General features: G+C 36.2%; 1 protein-coding gene across 1 annotated transcript; it reads left to right on the top strand.

Moving 5' to 3' along the window:
• The first annotated feature begins 11,715 nt into the window (after positions 1-11,715).
• LOC109076130 (mitochondrial basic amino acids transporter-like) lies at positions 11,716-20,507 on the top strand. Its single transcript, XM_042778146.1, has 4 exons — positions 11,716-12,331; positions 16,363-16,406; positions 17,516-17,599; positions 17,940-20,507. Exons 1-4 carry the CDS (start codon positions 12,304-12,306, stop codon positions 18,708-18,710), a joined length of 927 nt encoding a protein of 308 aa, XP_042634080.1. The 5' UTR covers positions 11,716-12,303; the 3' UTR covers positions 18,711-20,507.
• Positions 20,508-20,627: the final 120 nt, after the last annotated feature.

Consider the following 20,627-nt stretch of genomic DNA (forward strand, 5'->3'; position numbering starts at 1 on the left):
TTATTTTACTTTTTAAGTTTTAGAGGTTTATGTAGTGTTCAGCTTCAGGTTCAGGATTGTTAGTGCTGAGTATGACTTGGATGATAATTTTTATCGTATGTCGATTTAGAGCTTTTTTATTAATTGTATTAATAGCTTTTATATTAATATTTTCAGCTTAATTGACTTTTTATGTTTTATTTTATTTCCAGTTAGTAATTTTACTGCTTAAGATTAAATTTATTTTATTTAGTTGCAAAGGCAATATTTCAATATTACATATTTTAGTTTAGCTTGAGTTTTTCTGTTGCATATGTAGGGCACTGAAAATATTTCAATATTACATATTTTAGTTTAGCTTGAGGGGGGAGAGGGGACCAGTGAAAGAGGACTTTTTATTTTTAGATCAGAGGTCCTGTTTTGAGTTCGCAGGGGGAAACAAGGTGAAAGGTTTTATTTATTTCCAGGGAGTAGGGGTAGTGGGCGGAAACTGATTTAATGGTAGTTCAGGACCATTCCTAATTTTCTTGTAGTTGTTTGTTTCACGAAGCGTGGGAACCTGATAGAGTTCGGGGGGGGGATTCTGGACAGGGTAAGTGTAGAGTTTATATTTTAGGGGGGTATTTTGAGGTTGTTTTACTTGGGGAGGCGGGATGCCGCGAGTAGGGGGGGGAGTGGGGGAGTACAGGCGGGGGATCGCGGAGGGGGAGGGGGCAGAGGGGGTGGGGGGGGACGGGGCGCGGGTTTAAATTTTTAAGGGAAAGGGAGGAATTTAGGGGGGAGGTATTGGGATTGCACGGGGTAGGGGGGGGAGGCAATTGCAGTTAGTACTGATGGTTTTATCGAATATTTATATTTTATTTTAGGGGCGAGTTAGGGGTAGGGCGGATTTAGTGAAGGGAGCGGCGACGGGAACCATTGCGACGGAAAGGGGTTAGGGGAACCAGCAAGAGGATATTGGGAGGTATTAGTCTCAGGGTGGAGGGAGGGAACAAGAGAGGTATTTTTTAGGGGATGAGTGGGGGATAAGGGGGGGTGTAAGAGGACAATTTTCAGGAGCTGTGGTTAAAGTGCGGTTTCTTTTTATAGGGTTTTTATTAGGGGATTAGGGACGAGCTAGGTGGAAGGAGATTTTATTTATTTCCAATTTGTAAGGTTTATCGAATATTTATATTTTTATTTTATTTCAGCGGGAAGGGGTCATTTAAACTAGTTTTAATAATTTTTAGTTAACAACTCGAACTACCCTGTCACGACTCACACTAGTTTAAATTCCACATACATTCCGGAATATCTGTCCTTAAAGAACGTTTGCATGTTTAACATAATCCCTAACAGGTTCCACATATTCTGAGGTTGCGGAAAAGGGTGTTTGGCTACTCACGTTTTACAGCACAGCATTAAAGGAATGCATTGATTTACGAAGAATATATCAGAGGAGGATGTGTAAATAAATGACAGAACTGGAGTAAAGTATCCCGGGACGAGAACAAGTGGTGGCTCTGGCGGGTGCTGTTTTCTGTGTCGGGTCTCTGTTTCAAGGCGGGACAGAAACACTGCGAGGCACCTCAAAGCGCGAGAGGCAGGCCGGCGCTGGGCTGAATGATCAGCGGAATATTGCCGCCACAACGCAGGAGAACGAGCAAACATCTTCAGCCTGTTCAATGGATGAAAATATAGGAAACAATATGAAAAGCCAGGCAGCGAACCGGGAAGTCGATCCCGAATAACCGAAAGTATAGATGATGTTTTGTGTGGGTCTGGGTTTTGTTTCTCCCCTGAATGCGTCCTCACTCGACTCACACGCTCTGTCGACCGAGGAGGATCGAGGAGGAGGAAACACGAGCGACGCTCCGTACTTTCCACCTACACACTGCTGCTGCTTTCTGATCCACTGGAGCGAGAGACTCCATGCTATCAGAGAGAAGAGAGAGAGAGAGAGATAGAGAGCTAACCTGGAGACTGGGCAAATCTGTGCCTGACCACACCGGTAACAACTAACTGTTTTGTGTGTGTTGGGTGTGGTGGTGTGAGAGAGGAGAGAGACGATCTGTGTGTGTTTGAGAGCAGAGAGATTGGTGTATGTGAGAGTGTGTGTGTGTGTTTGTTTTGTTTGTTTGTTGTGTTTGTGTGTGTTGTGTTAAAAGAGAGAAGGGAGAGAGATAGAGAAGAGGATAACCTGGAGACCTGAGGCCAAATCTGTGCCTGACAAACAGGTACAAAACTGATTGGGTGTGTGTGTGTGTGTGTGTGTGTGTGTGTGTGTGTGTGTGTGTGTGTGTGTGAGAGAGTGTGTGGATTGTGTGTGTGTGCCTGTGTGAAAGTGTGTGTGTGAAAGAGAGTGAAGGAGTGTGAGTGTGTTTGTGAGAGAGTGTGTAAGAGAGAGTGAGTGTGTGTGTGTGTGTGAGAGAGAGAGAGAGAGAGAGAGAGTGTGTGTGTGTGTGTGTGTGTGTGTGTGTGTGTGTGAGAGAGAGAGAGAGAGAGAGAGAGAGAGAGATAACCTGGAGACTGAGGCAAATCTGTGCCTGACAAACAGGTAAACAACTAACTGTGTGTGTGTGTGTGTGTGTGTGTGTGTGTGTGTGTGTGTGTGTGTGTGTGTGTGTGTGAGTGAGTGTGTGTGACTGTGTTTGTCTGTGTGAAAGTGTGACTGTGAGAGAGAGAGAGAGAGAGTGTGTGTGTGTGTGTGTGTGTGTGTGTGTGTGAGTGTTTGTGTGTGTGAGAGAGAGAGAGAGAGAGAGAGAGAGGGTGTGTGTGGGGTGGTGTGGGGGTGTGGGTGTGTGTGTGTGTGTGAGAGAGAGTGTTGGTGTGTGTGTGTGAGAGAGAGAGAGAGAGAGAGAGTGGGTGGAGGTGTGGGTGGGTAGTGGTGTGGGTGTGTGTGTGGTGGTGTGTGTGTGTGTGTGGGGTGTGTGTGTGGTGTGTGGTGTGTGGTGAGAGAGAGAGAGAGGAAGGGCAGGGTGTGTATGGGGGGGGGGTGTGTGTGTGTGTGTGAGAGAGAGAGAGAGAGAGGTGGGGTGTGTGTGTGTGTGTGTGTGTGTGTGAGAGAGAGAGAGAGAGAGAGAGAGAGTGTGTGTGTGTGTGTGTGTGTGTGTGTGTGTGTGTGTGTGTGAGAGAGAGAGAGAGAGCGCAGGTGGGGAAGGTGGGGAGTGTGGGGGTGTGTGTGTGTGTGAGAGAGAGAGAGAGGGTGTGGGTGTGTGTGTGTGTGTGTGAGAGAGAGAGAGAGAGAGAGAGAGAGAGAGAGAGAGAGAGAGGTGGGGTGGGTGGGGTGTGTGGGGGTGGGTGTGTGTGTGTGGGTGGTGAGTGTGTGTGTGTGTGTGTGTAAGGAATGGAGTGTGTGTGTGACTGTGTGTGGGGATATGTGTGAAAGCTGCAGCCTGTGGGAGTGTGGGTGTGTGATGTGTGTGTGGTGTGGGTGTGTGTGTGGGGGTGTGTGTGTGGTGTGTGTGGGTGTGTGGTGGTGTGTGTGTGTGTGAGTGAGACGGAGTGTGTGTGACTGTGGGGTGTGTGTGTGTGGAAAGCTGCGCTCAGGGAGAGAGGTGTGTGTGTGTGTGTGTGGAGAGAGAGAGAGTGTGTGTGTGTGTGAGGGGGTGAGTGTGTGTGTATGTGTGTGTGGTGTGTGTGTCTTAATGATGCTGAAAATTTCATCAATTTAATGCATCCTTGAGCCCAAACTTCTGAACAGTATAAAGTTTATAAAAACAACATATGACATCTTCGTCTGAAATGATCAACAAAAAACAAGTACCTGAAGCAATTAGACTTGAATTAACTGCAGAAAATTGTGTAACAAATTCTACATGTACATTAATCTGTAATAATTTTGCATTGACAGTATATACTGTAAGTTGTTGTCTCACATGATTCATCTTTGCTTTCAAATCCAATCCTTAAACGAGCAGGAGCTGACTGTGAAACGTGAGTGTGCTGTGTGTTGTAGGCTGTAAAATGCGTCACGTTTTGCCAAGTTCACTGAATTTTAATTACACCGTTAGCAGTCATTTTAATCCACTCTTATTTACAGCGCTATTAAAGCTATTATTAGTCTTAATGCAAGACTGCAGAACAATGCTTTCGACTGACCAGCAGTTCAGGGGCGTGAAGCCATTGCAAAGGGATATTTTTATGGATTCAGAAATGAATGCATAAAAAAAAATGAGTAAATTAGTCATCTTTGTTTCCAGAGCGTAAGCAGGTTCTTTAGATGTTTGCATAATTGCACAGTGTTTCGTTGCATAAGGAGACTTTCATTATGAGAAGAAAAAGAACAAAGGAAACATTGAGGTGTTATTGTGGTAACGAGTTACTAATTTCTAGAAATGATTGTTCCTTCACTTCTAGATCCCTGGATAAGCTACATGTACATGCATGTAATGTTTCACGGCTGTTTGTGCGACAGAAGCAGAAATGTGCACGTGATTGTGATGATGCAGTGCTTCTGAATGCATGATGCACAAACTGGCTTCAATTAAACAGGAAATATTTGTAACGCTGTACTCAAATTGATTTTTTTGGCTTTGTACCATGTCTGTTTGACACATTCTTTGCTAGAAGCAGCTCTTCATTCTTGCAATAACTCTTCTTGCTTAAATTGCATATGCCAAAAACATTCTAAAGCACCTGACAAGTGTTTTTTATTTTAATGTTATATTACTATGTGCACTTCTGGTTAGATTTGAACTGCTAATAAAGTTGTATCTAATCTAATTATAGAGCAAAATTATAAATGAAACATAAAATTGTAAAACAAAACAAAAAAAAAAGATTAAAAATATTTAAAAATAAAAAGTAATATTATTAATGATTAATAAGATTGTAATAAATATTAGAAATGTATAAAAAAAATTAATAATATAATATATATATAAATTATATCTATTCTAATTTAATTACAAATATGATATAAAATAAATTAAAATATTAAACTAAATTAATTTTCATTAAATAAAATAAAAAAAAAATTACAATTTAATTAAGCAAAAAATATATTTTAAAAAATATTTAAATGTAATAAAATAATATAAATAATATAATATAAAATAAAATAAACTATATAGACAAATATATAAAAAGTACATTTAAACACACACACACACATAAACCCCAAAAACAAGTCCTAAAAAACAAAACAAAACAAAACAAAAAAAAACAACAAAAAAAGAAATAAAAAGGAAATTTAATTTTAAATGATGCTTTGAATTTAGTATATTTGGTACTGATTTGAAATTGGTGTGTTTGGTTGTGTTATTTGTATGTATATTTTATGTTTACAAATAGTTCTCAAAACCACATGTAGAACGCTCTAATTGGCTTCTTTTTGTGTTTGGGATTAATTGGGTTAGAATTTGATCTGTTTAGCTCTGGAGATTTAGATTTTATGTCTGATTCCTGCCCTCAGCTCTACAAAAGCTACTTTCATAAGCAGTTATTAGTGTTTTAATAAGTCCAGTGATAAAATAGGTCAATTTCGCACAAACACCACTAAAGTACATTAAAGTACTTTTCATGTGACATGATCTTAAATAGTTTAATCAAGACTGACAGCTATGTTTCCTGCTGCTGCCACTAGATGGCGCTATTAACCAGCAGGTTTAAAGCATGAACAAACATGAACTGATTAATACCTGTAGTGATGAAGACCTAGTTAATGAGATGGAAAGAACAGCATTTATTTTCTATCTATAAATTATTAGTATATAGTGTGATTAAACCAATATTTTAGACATTTCATGAGGTTTTAAGATTTGATTAATTTCCATGAAATCACTAATGTATAATTTCTTTACATTTCTTGACCATTGGAAGCCTATTATTATTTTTTAAGTCATTTAAATTATTGCATTATTTGCATTAACATGATTAAATATTACTCATTAAATTATTTACAATCATTAAAACATTTGTAATCATTAAAGTAGACTTGTTATTTTGAAACATGCTTTGTATGTAAACCAGTGCTATTTCAGTATCGTTAAGATACTAATATAGTTTTAATTTTAGTTAAAGTTTTATTTATTTATTTTTTATTTCAGTGTTACTTTTACCATTTTGGTTCAGTGTGGTTGTCTAAATAATACTTCTTTATTATAATAGAAAATGAAGGAATTAGAAATTATATTTCATTTATAGGAAATTAAGCTTATTTTTAGGATTCTGTTGTTATTATTATTATTATTTTATTTATTTATTTATTTTTTGCATTGTGAGATTATTTTATGACATTATTTTCCTTTTCTTTAAGTGAAATATATATCTATATATATATATATATATATATATTATATATATATATATATATATATATATATATATATATCTTTTTTTTTTTTTTTTTTTTTTTTTTTTTCATAATAACATATATTATCTATCAAAAAATAAATAAAAAAATTGGTAAGAAACAGCAACTCTGAATCTTAAAGCAGAAAGAATAAAATAGTATTTTCTGTCATTTTAATTATTCTCCATTAATGCCAACACATTTATTCTTATTCTAATTGATTAAAGGCTGTACAAAATATGTTGTGCAAAATATTTCATTTAAAGAAAATAAATTTTACTCTTTTGATTTTGGGGTAAAATATGACATCCTTAAGAGGTTTTATGAGAAATATATTAACCAGGCAAATTAAATACACGTTTCCAATACAAAAGCACAATCATCTGAATCACGTGCATTAATAGTGCAATCATTGTCCACTCTGACAACATCAATACACACACGTTTAACTCTAGAAAGCCTTTCTACAGCCTCAAACTTTACTGTTTCACACTCAATCTCTTCTGTCTCTGATTGAGAGTTTTATCAACTCAAAGCTCTTTTAGTGTAACTGTACAAGCGTCCAGCTTCAGCTCGTGTCAGATCTTGAGTGATTTTGATCAAGTAAAGGTCAGAATAACTGCAGTAATATCTCCAGATGAACTCTTACTGGATGAAGCAGCTCAGCTTTACTTGATTCTCCATCAATCATGTTTTAGAGTCTCAAATCTGATCCTCAGGATCTTTTGAGGAGCGTTTGTTTCCAGAAGCTTTACTTTCACTGCTCCTCAGCGGAGGAATGATCTTCACAAGCCTCCAGAACATCTCACATCTTCTGAGGAGCCTTTATTTCTTCATCTCTCAATCACTGCATTATATGTTTGGATCATTTACAGTACATCTCATCTCACTGAAACCAAGAAACACAAGTGTGATTATTAATAAAACATACACGTAAAGTGATGAAAACATTTTTATTACAATTTAAAATGTGTGAATATATAGTAAAATGTCATTTATTTCTGTGATCAAAGCTGAATTTTCAGCATCAGTCTTCAGTGTCACATGATCCTTCAAAAATCATTCTAATATTAAACTTTAATAATCAATTAATCAATCAAATCCATTTAATAATCGACTCAGAATCTGGGTTGCATATAAATACTGAAATTGCATAGAAGGTATTTTAATGTCATTGTTTCTGCACACTTTGTTGTTTAAACAGTGGTGGCAGTAATAAAAACTCATTTTCATGACGGATTTATTCAAACATACATTAAATAGTGAATAATTATTTAAATATATATAGATAATAAACAACAAAAATATGTTCAGAGTAAATTTTACTAACATTCCCATTAAGTGAAAACTTCGGAATGTTCTCTGAACTTTCAAAACGTCCTTTTTTTCCCCTTTTTTTTTAATGTTTTAGAAAAGTTGGGAATAAAGTAGCTGGGAATATACCAATTTATCAGAAGCTATGAAGTTAATGGACACGGAACGGTCTTCCTAAGGTAAATGTATAGTAACGTGACGTTGTTTACAAGCGATTTTAGTCTTTTCGTGGTTAAAACATTAATCCAACACCTTCTGATGTTCATTCATGTTTATTTGCTGCTGTAACTAGTAGTAAAGAAGAGATGATCGGTTGACACGACACATTAAAAGGCACCAAAACCACGACTATTGTTTGGATTTCTAAAACTTTGGCAGATCTCAGACCTGTGCTGCTCCTGATGATGTAAAACTGACATCTTAGAGATGTTTATCAGATGTTTATAAACAGCAGATGCTTTCCAGATGAAGAGATATTGGAGACGTAGCACAGATAGCATACATGCATCTGCAAGAGGTCTGTTAAAGATCTGGAAAGCATCTGCTGTGTACAAACATCTGAAAGACATCTCTAAGATGTCAGTTTTATATCATAAACATCTTAAAGACATCTTCGAAACGTCTGTCTGACATCTGGTAGGAACGAGCTGTTTCGCATACGAGTTATAAAACGCCACGCCGCTCTTACGTCAAAAATAAGGTGGATAGCTTAAACTTTTGTGTTTTCCAAAAGAGATATGAATGCATTTTTGATGGTTTATTGTGTTGCTGGAAGTTCAAATGATGGCGGGTTCCTATGGAAGTCTGTTTCCGCCACTAAATAAAACAATAAAAAAAGTAATTGCGACTTTTTATCTCACAATTCTGACATTTTTCTCAGAATTGCGTGATGCAAACTCGCAATTGCATGTTATAAAGTCAAAATTATGAGATACTCGCAATTCTGAGCAATAAAGTAAGAAATGTGTGATATAAACTCACAGTTTTGAGAACATATCAGTGTTTTTTTCCCCCTCAAAATTTAACTTTATAAGTTTATATTTCACAATTCTGAGAAAAAAAGTCAGAATTGTGTGATGAAAAGTCGCAATAACCTTTTGTTTTTATTATTATTATTTTTTATTCAGTGGCAGAAACAGATTCCATAGGTTCCTAAAAAAAAATAAGAAAGAAAAAAAGATGATTTCTTGGATATATGAATTATGGTGGCAGTGCAAAATTAGTTATTTTAGTTAATTAAAGTAAAACTAAAGGCATAAGAAACATTATTTAAATTAAAAAAAAAAAATTATAAAAAAGTAAACTTATTTCATCTAGTCTCATTTTAATTTAGTTTAACTTGATGTATTAAAATAACTAAAATTGAAATGAAAAAATTAAGTATATAAACATTTAAATTAATAATAATACAAATGACAAAAACTAAATCACTAACACTTGAACTGAAATTAAAACAAAACCAGAAAATATACAAATAAAACTAATTCAAAATATAAATAAAATCTGTATCTCTATGGTATTAGCTTTAATTACTCAGTAAACATACAGATTTGAGGAATCATTCAAATGTGGAGGTGCATTAATCATAAAACATGAAGTAAATGTACGTTTCGTACCCCTTCTTTTTTAACGGTGGTTACAATGCAGTGCCAGATGCTTTTACAGCAATGCATGTCTTAAGTCATGAGCCAGATCTAATGTGGCACTTAATAATAATAATGCGTGATTGGCTGGAATAAGTGTACACCACATGCTCCTGGAACACAACAACAGCACACCAGAACAGTTTGTCCTGCAATATGTGATGAATGACATGCACTCGAGTACGACACACACCAATATCAATCTTCTGAAGTGTCAATAACTAAATGTGTTTATTTGCCTTGAGGAAAAGAGGTTACAAATGTTTTCTATGAACTGAAACATGTTCAAACGTATTGTTTATAAAGAATCCTTCACATAATCTTCTGTGGGAATCCGATCAATGGAGACATGAGGATTGTGCCTAATTAAGATCTAACGTTTTAGCTGATTTCTAAATAATTTAAGATTTGTATTTTTTTTAAATACAATTTTTGTCTTATTTATGTATTTGTATTGTCATATTAATCCTATTTTTTGTATGCAATTAAAATGAACACAGAATTGTTGTGCTTCATTCAACACAAGGATTTGTGTCTGATGAAGACCTAACATTATTGTTTTTAATTTAATTAAGAGATTAAAAGCGATTAGAGATGAATAATTAAATTACAATTAGAAATAAATAAAGATTAGTGATTCAAGTCAAGTTGAACTTCATTTATAATTATAATTATGTATGTACACACACACACACACACACACATATATATATATATAAATAATTATAATGATAAAGAAATAGATTAGAATTATTTTTCTTTAATTAAACTTATTCTTTCATTTTTTTTCCATTAATCCTATTTTTCTTAATTCCAATTTGCAATCATTCTACACAAGGATGTGTGCCTGATGAAGACCTAACATCACTGTTTTTCTAATTAAATTAAGAGATTAATAATTAGATTTCAGTTAGTTTATTTTTTAAAGTCAAACTTACTTTTCTCTTACGATTTTTTTCTTTTTCCAATTTCTTTCCTATTAATATATTTAATAAAAAAAATTTTAATTCTGTGCTTCATTCAACACAAGGATTTTCCATGAAGATCTATCATTATTAAATTAAGAGATTAATAATTAGATTTTATTCATTTTTATGTATTTTTTATTTTCTTAATCCAAAATTTCTGTTCCAGTTAAAATTGACTTTTTTATATGCTGTGGATCATTCAACAAAAGGATTGTGCCCAATGAAGACCTACAATTTTGCTGTTTTTCTAATTAAATAAAAAAAGATTACATTTAGTTTTTTTTATTTTTAATAAACATACTACTGATGTGCACTAATTTGCTTTTATGCAAAAAAAAAAGTAGAGTTCACCCTGCAGCAAAGACTCTAGTATCAAAAACATTCAGCATACTGTATACAGTAGGTCTTCTCTCAAATCTCTCTACAAAAAAAAATAATTAATTAAAATAACAGAGAATTTAACCAAACAAACAACAGCCTTTGAAATGTACCTCCAACTGATCCTGCGAGGAATCGGTCTATAATGCATCGTCTATTCCTTCTATGACATTATTATCATAGTTTCTGATAAATAATAACACTGTTGTGCTCCAGTGAAGGTTGCTGGTGTTTTTGATCTGCGTTAGTGCTTTTGTAACAGTCCCTCACTCTCACGTGGTTCTTGTGCAACTGCACCAGCTTGTTTATCCATGCTCTTATTTAAAAGCAGTAATTACCTCCTTGATTTTTATTGACGTGCATTTATTTGATCGTCTCTATGTGACTTATAACTGGTCATTTTGGTATTTCTATTCTGCAAGCTCATGACAGGTGATTAGTTGCATTCTGTATGGTATAGCATTTGATGAATAAACCTTTATTTAATTAGTTCGGATTGATGCCAGACCGAGTCGATTTAATCGCACGCGCATTGCAGTATTCGCTTTTGGACCCTAAACAGCACGAACAAGCTGATGCAACGCGGAAGAGAAATTACGAGTGCAATGAATCTTTTTCGACCCGATTCCTTTTGAAAGATTCTATTGAGTCGATTCGCGAGTCACTAACAGTTAACAGAACTATGATCTTGAAAATATAGCGGCAACAGCAGTATTGTGCCAAATATTTATTTATCTACAAAAAAGGAGCAATTTTGTTATATGTCACTAAAATAATTTACAAGTTTTGATGGATAGGATTCATAATTTAAATAGTGGAGCAGGAAGCCACATCACACAGGAGCTGAGTTTTTTTTATTGTATCTCTTTAATAGGCTATAAATAATAAATAAAGGTCTATTTTATGTCTGTCTATCTATCTAAAATAGAAACCTGATATGTCACGGAGACGTCTATTTGACGTCTGCATTTACATCTAAATATATATAGACGTTTAGAAGATGTCTTTAAGATGTAAAATTGACATCTTTAAGACGTCTATCAGATGTTTGCACACAGCAGATGCGATCTTTATCAGACATCTTGCAGATGTACGTGTGCTCTGGGTTTGCTGAGCAAAAACCGAAATGAATTGTTCGATCGAATCGATTCATCCGAACGAACCGATTCACTTCACCGAGTCGGACTCCCCGAGGCCTGAGCTACTACGGCGAAGGCGCGTCATGAATATTAATTAGCTCAACCGCCTATGGTTTGGCGAGACTACTGAATATTTAAAAAAAACCTAGCGATGACGTTCTCGGTAACCATCCAATAGCGAAGCCCTGACTTGTGAACGCGTCTTCGCCGTAGTAAAATTCGTAAGCAGCGAACCCGGAAAAGCAAGGAGGAACAGGAATCCTTTTTAAATCCGCGGGTCGCGATTGGGCGCGTGCACACACACCTCCTCACCGACATCCATCCATCCAGAACCCGCTACACAAATACAGCCAGTGCACACAGCAGGTGGGACACAAGCTAAGAGGTGAAATTTTCCACTAGGACCCGATTAGTGACTTACAGTCGGCGCAGACTCGACCTGCCAGCTGCCTTACCGCTACACCGCATCACCACAACCTGAAGACTTACCACAGGACAGGCCGGAGGAACTAACCAGCTCGACTAAAACCGAGCTAACTCTACAAAACCGGTCTGAGCTCCATCATCTCATCTAAAGCAACGCTTGCTTCTGTCAACTTGAAGCAGTGATGGACTTCCTTGCTGGATGCATGGGAGGTAAGACACTTCCACCAGTACAGTAGAGTACAGTAAATGCGTGTCTGCTAGATTAGGACTTAGTTAAGCTGGTTAAGAGGGTCTATATCAAACACCGACTGTACCTTTACATTCAGACTCCGCCCGCGCGTTCACACGGTTGGAGTGCAGTAATTTGTCACGCAGTTTATTTTGAAGTTAGTGGATGTAATTCACACGGTTAGATCGATTCACACATGCTGAATTATTTGTAGTGGAGCAGGAAGACACATCACGCTGAATTTCTTAAATAGTCTACACATGATAAATCTATATATATTTAGGTGCTAAAGAGCTGATTTAGCCTAATTGAAGATTAGAAATCAGCAATCATGTCATATCTATCTATCTATCTATCTATCTATGTTTTTTTTTAGCTTTTGGTTTTATATTCAGTCTGTTCTGGTTTTATATTCAGTTTGTTGTTAGTGAGGGTATGTTGAGGTGGTTGAGTCACGTGATGGAAGTCTGCTCTGCCGCCTTTGAAGTAAAGAATGTTACATTGTGACTGATTTACTGCTTCTAGATGATTGATGTTCTAAATTTGGTTACAGTGTCAGCCTTTTTCTTTGTGGTGGAAAAGCTTGTTTAGTAAGTAATTGCTACTTTTTTCCTCACGTTTTTCCTTTCTTTTTTTCTTTCTTTCTTTCTCACAATTCTGGCTTTTTTTTCTCGGAATGAAACGAAATATGAACAGGATCATTTTGAATATTTTTTTATCTCAGTGTTGCGAGTTTATATCTCACACTTTGGATATTTCTTCTTAAAACTGTGTTTATAACTCACAGTTTTTAGATTATATAAAAATTATATGTGAGAAAAGTTGTGAGAGCCACAATTACCTATTTATTTGTTTATTTATCTTTATCCTGTGGCGGAAACCAGTTTAAGCCAAAACACTGTTTAGGCTGTTTACATTTTTTGTTTGATTGACAGATGATGTTGCAGTATTTATGGAGTACCCATGTTTTCTACAACTAATTTGAACAGGTTTCGCTTGCACATGATACAGTTTGAATACAATTATTCAGGTTTCTTTATAAATTCTATTGCATTGTGGTCACAAATAAGCGCTCAACTAGTCAGATCAACAGTCTGTAATCAATGTAGTAGTTAAAGGTGAAAGTTTAATAATCAGTTATTGATTATGCAAATCTGAATATCAGGTCTTCAGCATAGCAAACAAGCTAGATTACCTCGGACAGATTGTTTGAATATGAAATGGGATATAAATATTTCAAATGTGTACAGAATGGCAAGAGTGATTGATTTGAATTGAATATGCCACCCACAAGCCTCCTTGAAGTCGTCCTATTCTCTTGTGCGAGTAACAGTCATGCATGAGCTGCTGTGAAATCTGTTTCCCAAAAGAGCCCAGAATAACTCCCTCCTAAATGCCTGTTCATGTCCCATCAAACGCAGAGGCGTCGCACACACCCCTGCGGGAGCCAATCCCAGCCATGGGACAGGGCCACATCTCTCTCAAAGCTCCTACCGGCTCGTGTTTCATATTACAGATGTGAAGACACAGTGCTTCAAAAATTTGGATCACAGGTGTCATTATGAGCCCAGTGCGTCATAGGGGAGAAGCCACAGTTTATGTTTCCCTGTTTATGAATGAATGATTGATTATGTGGCTTGTCATATTTTCAATGGTAAATGAACTAGAGCTAGAAAATTTTGAATATAGCTGAAGTATTTTTTCCAACCTCTACTAATATGTATATAAAAACCTATGAAAAAATTTTATGAATGAATTATTTCTTAGTCATTTATTATGAGTGTGAGTATATACACACACACACTCAATAATAAATCAAATAGATGCATATACTAATGTATGTTTATATATCTTATTTTTTATATATTTATATATTTACTATATGTGTGTGTGTGTGTATGTATACAAATCTTATATATTGTTTATATTGTTTATCATTATATATATATATATATATATATATATAATCGATAACAAATATAAAAGTTGGTTTAAAATCTGTTTTAATTGGTTTAAAAATAAGTTATTAAATCAGTAAACAAAAAAATAAACAAGGCATGTTTTGCATGCTGTTTTTCAAATGAACAACACAAGTAATAATGATATTTAATCTTTTTATGTGCACCAATGTAACAATATTCAATAATAAATAGTGATATAATCAAAATTACTGACTATTAAAATATCTGTCTAAACACTTTCAGAATTACATTTTTATCAAGTCAAATTTTTGTATCAACAGCAAATATATTGTGAATATATTCTGTATGTCACTTAGTGCTGCTCTTTGCCTTTACTGTATCTTCACTTAAGTGAGCTCTTGTTTCATTTGACGACTTGAGTCTGTAGCAAAGGACATGTTTTGATTGGTCAGGACGGACCAACGCCTTCGGTCTAGGCTGACTTCCATCAGCCCGAGCACATGTGCGTCCAGCCATGTGGATCTGTCATTGGTCTCCTTGAAATGGAGCAGTAACTGCTGATATGTAATACCCTGTGAGATACTCAGATAGATCTCCTGTGAGATTTCCAGTCCTACATTAGCATCTTTCAGTGTCTGCCAATCAGTGATTCAGTGTGTTGTTGTGCTGAATCCAAAAAGATGGAAATAAAACACTGAAGATCCTAGAAGTGACTCTGTTGTTCATATACAGCTGTGCTTACAACAGTTTTATGCTAAATTCAGTACTAAATGTGGTCATGGGGCAATACAGCATTCAAGTGTAGGAAATCAGAAACTCAGAAAGGCAAGATGTTTTCTGAGAAAAAAAAGCTATAAACTCAGAATTTCGAGTCGTAAACTCAGAACCGTGAGATGTAAACTCAGAACCGTGAGATGTAAACTCAGAGCCGCGAGTCGTAAACTCAGAATAGCGAGTCGTAAACTCAGAATAGCGAGTCGTAAACTCAGAATAGCGAGATGTAAACTCAGAATAGCGAGTCGTAAACTCAGAATAGCGAGTCGTAAACTCAGAATAGCGAGATGTAAACTCAGAATAGCGAGATGTAAACTCAGAATAGCGCGAGATGTAAACTCTCGTAAACTCAGAATAGCGAGATGTAAACTCAGAATAGCGAGTCGTAAACTCAGAACAGCGAGATGTAAACTCAGAACAGCGAGATGTAAACTCAGAACAGCGAGATGTAAACTCAGAATAGTGAGATGTAAACTCAGAACAGCGATTCGTAAACTCAGAATAGCGAGTCGTAAACTCAGAATAGCGAGTTGTAAACTCAGAATAGTGAGATGTAAACTCAGAATCGCGAGCCGTAAACTCAGAATAGTGATTCGTAAACTCAGAATAGCGAGTCGTAAACTCAGAATAGCGATTCGTAAACTCAGAATAGCGATTCGTAAACTCAGAATAGCGAGTCGTAAACTCAGAATAGCGAGTCGTAAACTCAGAATAGCGAGTCGTAAACTCAGAATAGCGAGTCGTAAACTCAGAATAGCGAGATGTAAACTCAGAATAGCGAGATGTAAACTCAGAATAGCGAGTCGTAAACTCAGAATAGCGAGTCGTAAACTCAGAATAGTGAGATGTAAACTCAGAATCGTGAGCCGTAAACTCAGAATAGCGAGTCGTAAACTCAGAATAGCGATTCGTAAACTCAGAATAGCGATTCGTAAACTCAGAAAAGCGAGTCGTAAACTCAGAACAGCGAGTCGTAAACTCAGAACAGCGAGTCGTAAACTCAGAACCGCGAGTCGTAAACTCGGAACCGCGAGCCGTAAACTCGGAACCGCGAGCCGTAAACTCGGAACCGCGAGCCGTAAACTCGGAACCGCGAGCCGTAAACTCAGAACCGCGAGCCGTAACTCAGAATCAAGCAAGACGTTTTTGGAATTGTAAACTAAGAATTCAGAGAAAAGGTCATAATTTTGAGAAAAATTGCAATTACCTTTTAAAACATTTTTATTAGGTGACGCAAACAGGTTTCTTTAGGTATACAGTGTATATTGTTCAATAGTTAAGCACTACAAACTCATATAATTCTCTTTTCTGTCCAGGTGCTGCCGGGGTCCTCGTCGGACATCCTTTTGACACGGTTAAGGTTAGTAATCATTGACTCGTGTTGTTCGAGTGCAAGTGCTTTCGCTGCACATAGGTTGAGCAAATCTGTCATATGAACCGGCTGTTGATTTCTTAGAAACTCTCTTAAAACAAGCGAGCAAACACTTATCATTGCTATTTTTGGCTGATGTTTAACGCAGGGAGCTTGTTTCTGTCGTGACACTTTACTCCATCCTATCCATTTCATGCTGAACCCTGTGACTTAAAAATGACTTCAGTGAAAGCACATCATACTAGTTCTGTGCTCACAGGGTAAATAATAACTAAAAGTAGTGACGCTATTAACTATGTTTATTTATATTTATATTACATTTGTGTTTTATATATATATATATATATATATATATATATATATATATATATATATATACACACACACACACACACTCACTAAGTTGGAACATTTATTTAATAATTTGAAATGTATTAAAGTTTTAATGATATTTTTTAATGTCACTGCTTTTACAATTTTATTATTTATTAATTTAGTGTGAAATGAATTAAATTTATTTAATGCTTTAACACTGATTTCTCCAATGTATTTCCAACTAAAGGAAATACATTGCCAACTTAAAAAAAAATTTGAGGGTGAGTGATTTATTGAAATAATTATCAATGTAATTAATTTTCTGATTTGAATTATTAATACTGCTGTAAAAAAAGTAAAACAACAAACTAATATTTTTGTCACTTGTGTGTTTGTTATAATTGTTTATTTATTATTTATTTTGTTTTGTATTCTGTTTACTGTGTTGAATATTTAGGCCCTACTTGGAAGAACTTAATAGAGAAATAATTGATTGATAATATGCCATTGTTTTTTAATGGTTTATATTTTTAGGCTGTAATGCATAGCATTTTTTACAGGTTTATACTTTTTTTTTTAATATTTCTTTTTCTTTCAAGTGACTTACAGTAAATGTGTTATTGAATCAATTCTTGCAAGGTTTAAAACTAGGCTGCAACCAGCGCTGTTTTTCAATCACTAAACCACAACGGCATTTCAGCTGTTTCCATATTCAAAAGATACTCTGAAGTACGAGCTCTTTTTATCATGGGCTTGTAGTAATCAGGTTGTCTCTCCTGTAGGTTCGTCTTCAGGTCCAGAGTGTGGATAAACCACTTTACAGAGGGACTTTTCATTGTTTCCAGTCCATCATACGTCAAGAGTCAGTGAGTGAAAACTTCAGTGGTTTTATGTTCTTCTCTTTAACTTTCATTTCATTTTATATTGTACTTTATTAATACTTATTATTTAATTATATATTATTTCGTTACGTTTTTACAGTTTGTAAAATGTTGTTAAATTCTTTTACACAAGTCATTAAAGTATAGTTCTTAAGACTTGTATATTTTATTATTATCGATTGCCATGAATATAGTCGTCAATGCTGATATGGCATAAAATGATAAAAAAAAATGTTTTGACACCTCTGGTGCTGTCTTTGATATCTTTGCATTTATGGATGTAAATAATTTCAGCTTGGATCACTTTTCTTCACCTTCTCCGCAGATGCTTGGCCTTTATAAAGGGATTGGGTCGCCCATGATGGGCCTGACGTTCATCAACGCCATCGTCTTTGGTGTTCAAGGCAACACCATGCGCATGTTGAGTGAGGATACACCTATGAACCAGTTCCTAGCCGGAGCAGCGGCCGGCGCCATCCAGTGCGTGATCTGCTGCCCGATGGAACTGGCCAAGACCCAAATGCAGATGCAAGGAACGGGCGAGAAAAAATCGTCCTCTCGGAAGGTCTACAAAAACTCGCTGGACTGCTTGGCTCGCATTTATCAGCGTGAGGGTTTACGGGGAGTCAACCGGGGAATGGTTACGACTCTTATCCGGGAGACACCGGGCTTCGGCGTTTATTTCCTCGCGTACGACCTCCTGACGCGTTCACTGGGATGCGAGCCGGAGGACCCGTACATGATTCCCAAACTGCTGTTCGCCGGAGGCATGTCGGGAATCGCATCCTGGCTTTCGACGTACCCGGTGGACGTGATAAAATCCCGGCTCCAGGCCGACGGGGTCGGCGGAAAGTACCAGTACAGCAGCATCATGGACTGCACGAGGAAGAGCATCCAGCGCGAAGGTTGGCGGGTTTTCACGCGCGGACTTACTTCCACTCTTTTACGTGCTTTTCCAGTTAACGCAGCCACTTTCGCGACGGTCACCCTCTTCCTCTTGTATGTCCGTCCGGACGACGGTCCGAAAGATTGCGAAGCTGCTCCAGGTCCGCATCACGCGCCGTTGCAGCAGCAAGCGCAACCATCCAGTCTGTGAGTAACCTCATCTCGCTGGGATATCAACTAGCTTGAAGCGTAGCACTTCCCAAATCATGGCTGACCTGTTACTAAACGAACAGTTGCTGTGCAGTGAGCACATCTGTCCACTGTAAACGGAATTGCACAACCTTTCTATCTGTACACTGACTTGAGCTCTGCATTTGTAAATATATTTTTTATATTCAATGATATTTAACAAACACGTTCCCTGTGTCTGCCTTACGAGAGCTGAAAGAATCCGACCTCTGAAAGTAAGAATTTCGATGTTGATGTAGTCAACAGCTCCTTTTGTGGTTACTTGGCAGAACTAGAAAAACTTGCTTTGACGTTGCAAATTATTGCTACACTGAAGAGAAACCATTGTCTCAACAAATCTTCCCAAGCATACATCAAGTTTAGTTAGGGTGGACACCAGTTGATGTGAATGAAAAGAGGCTGTAATGTGTAGACGTATAGCCTATTGGATGTAGGTTGTGTCTTCTTAAGGTTATATTGTGTTTCCAGAGGTTTTAGTCCACTGGAAAGATGCTTTTTGGAAAGGTAGTTACCAAGGTCCTTCTCAGCCTTGTTTTTGTTTGCATCTAATCTAATATGGCCTCTACCCTGACTAAGTTAATACCCTGGACATACGATTAAATTTGTACTGTCAACCCCACCCAGACATAGACAAATATGATTCCTGCACTGGAGAATATAGTCTTTGTTATTATGATGTTTTAATCTGAGGAGTGAGAACCTCCTTTTAGTGGAAGCTGCTGGTGAAATTGCCTAAAAGGTTACTATATCTTGGCCCTTTTAAAGCTGTGCAATGAATATGGTAGACACCAAATTACATTTGCCAATGTTCCCAAGTTTCTAAATCAATAATGTGATGTCTGAGAAACTGTTGATATCGTCTACTTGAAATGTATTCGCTTGAATTCATTTGGTTACTGGTGTACTAAGAAAGAGAATGAACCAAAGCTTTTTGTCCGACTGATCAAATTCTGTCCCCTTAGTGTAAGTTATGAGTACTCTTCTTGTCCAAGCGTCTTCTTCCCTGAATTAATGGTTTATTATCTACAAAATTAATGCAGTATTTGCATGTTTTCTGTAATTTATTAAAGTGTTGGGATACAAGTTGTATCTGCCCCATTGGAGGTCCACTGTAACTATATCTATACTGCTATTAGTGTTTTAAATGATCTGCTGTGTTTAAGTAACATCTCTTGATTGACTGACGCATGTGGGTTGTCTTTTAAATTATACTGTAAGATCAATATATTTTATGCTTGTGTATATCGAGGCTGGAATTTTCTCAGCATACAGAAAGATGTGTAAATGGATTTGCATATGTTAGATTTCAAAGTACTGAATGTTGGAGACTAAAACATACACTTGGGAAAGAAGTGTATAACAGACAGAAGAGGTTTCTGTAACGGTTACAGATTGTATGTTGTATTAAATGTAAGTATGTAGTATTTCATTAAAAAGGGAAGTTTAGACAGATGCATTGAAAACTAAATATGTTTTGTGTGATATCTGTGAGAGATGTAAACTGTATGTTACGGAGTTAGATTGGTTGTAGAAGTACTAAAGTGGTTTTAATTTGAATAGTTTTCTTTTTTTTTCAAGTTTGTTGTTACTGCTGTTGCTGAACAGATGGAACTGTACTGAATCTGATAAAATGTTTGTCCTATTTTTGTATAAAAAACTGTTCTGTGCTGCTCCCATTTGAAAAGTGGTTGGCCTCAACCAATTTACCAATTGCTTTTGGTCAGCTAAAATATGTGAAAATAAATGGGATAACTAATAAGTCTTGTCTCTTTTGTCTTTATATATACGTATAACTCTTTGTCAATTGATGTTGACATGTCATGTGGTGTGATAAACACAAGAATGAGATTCTGTAATTTAATTTTACTTCAGTTTTTAT

The sequence above is a fragment of the Cyprinus carpio genome, chromosome A20 (assembly GCF_018340385.1).
Source record: "Cyprinus carpio isolate SPL01 chromosome A20, ASM1834038v1, whole genome shotgun sequence".
Taxonomy (NCBI): domain Eukaryota; kingdom Metazoa; phylum Chordata; class Actinopteri; order Cypriniformes; family Cyprinidae; genus Cyprinus; species Cyprinus carpio.

Bases quoted from the DNA above. Each gene is read 5' to 3' on its own strand.
- LOC109076130 (XM_042778146.1), top strand. From the start codon at position 12,304: ATGGACTTCCTTGCTGGATGCATGGGAG. The intron at 12,332-16,362 runs GTAAGACACTTC...TTTTCTGTCCAG, and splicing joins CCTTGCTGGATGCATGGGAG to GTGCTGCCGGGGTCCTCGTC. The intron at 16,407-17,515 runs GTTAGTAATCAT...TCTCTCCTGTAG, and splicing joins ATCCTTTTGACACGGTTAAG to GTTCGTCTTCAGGTCCAGAG.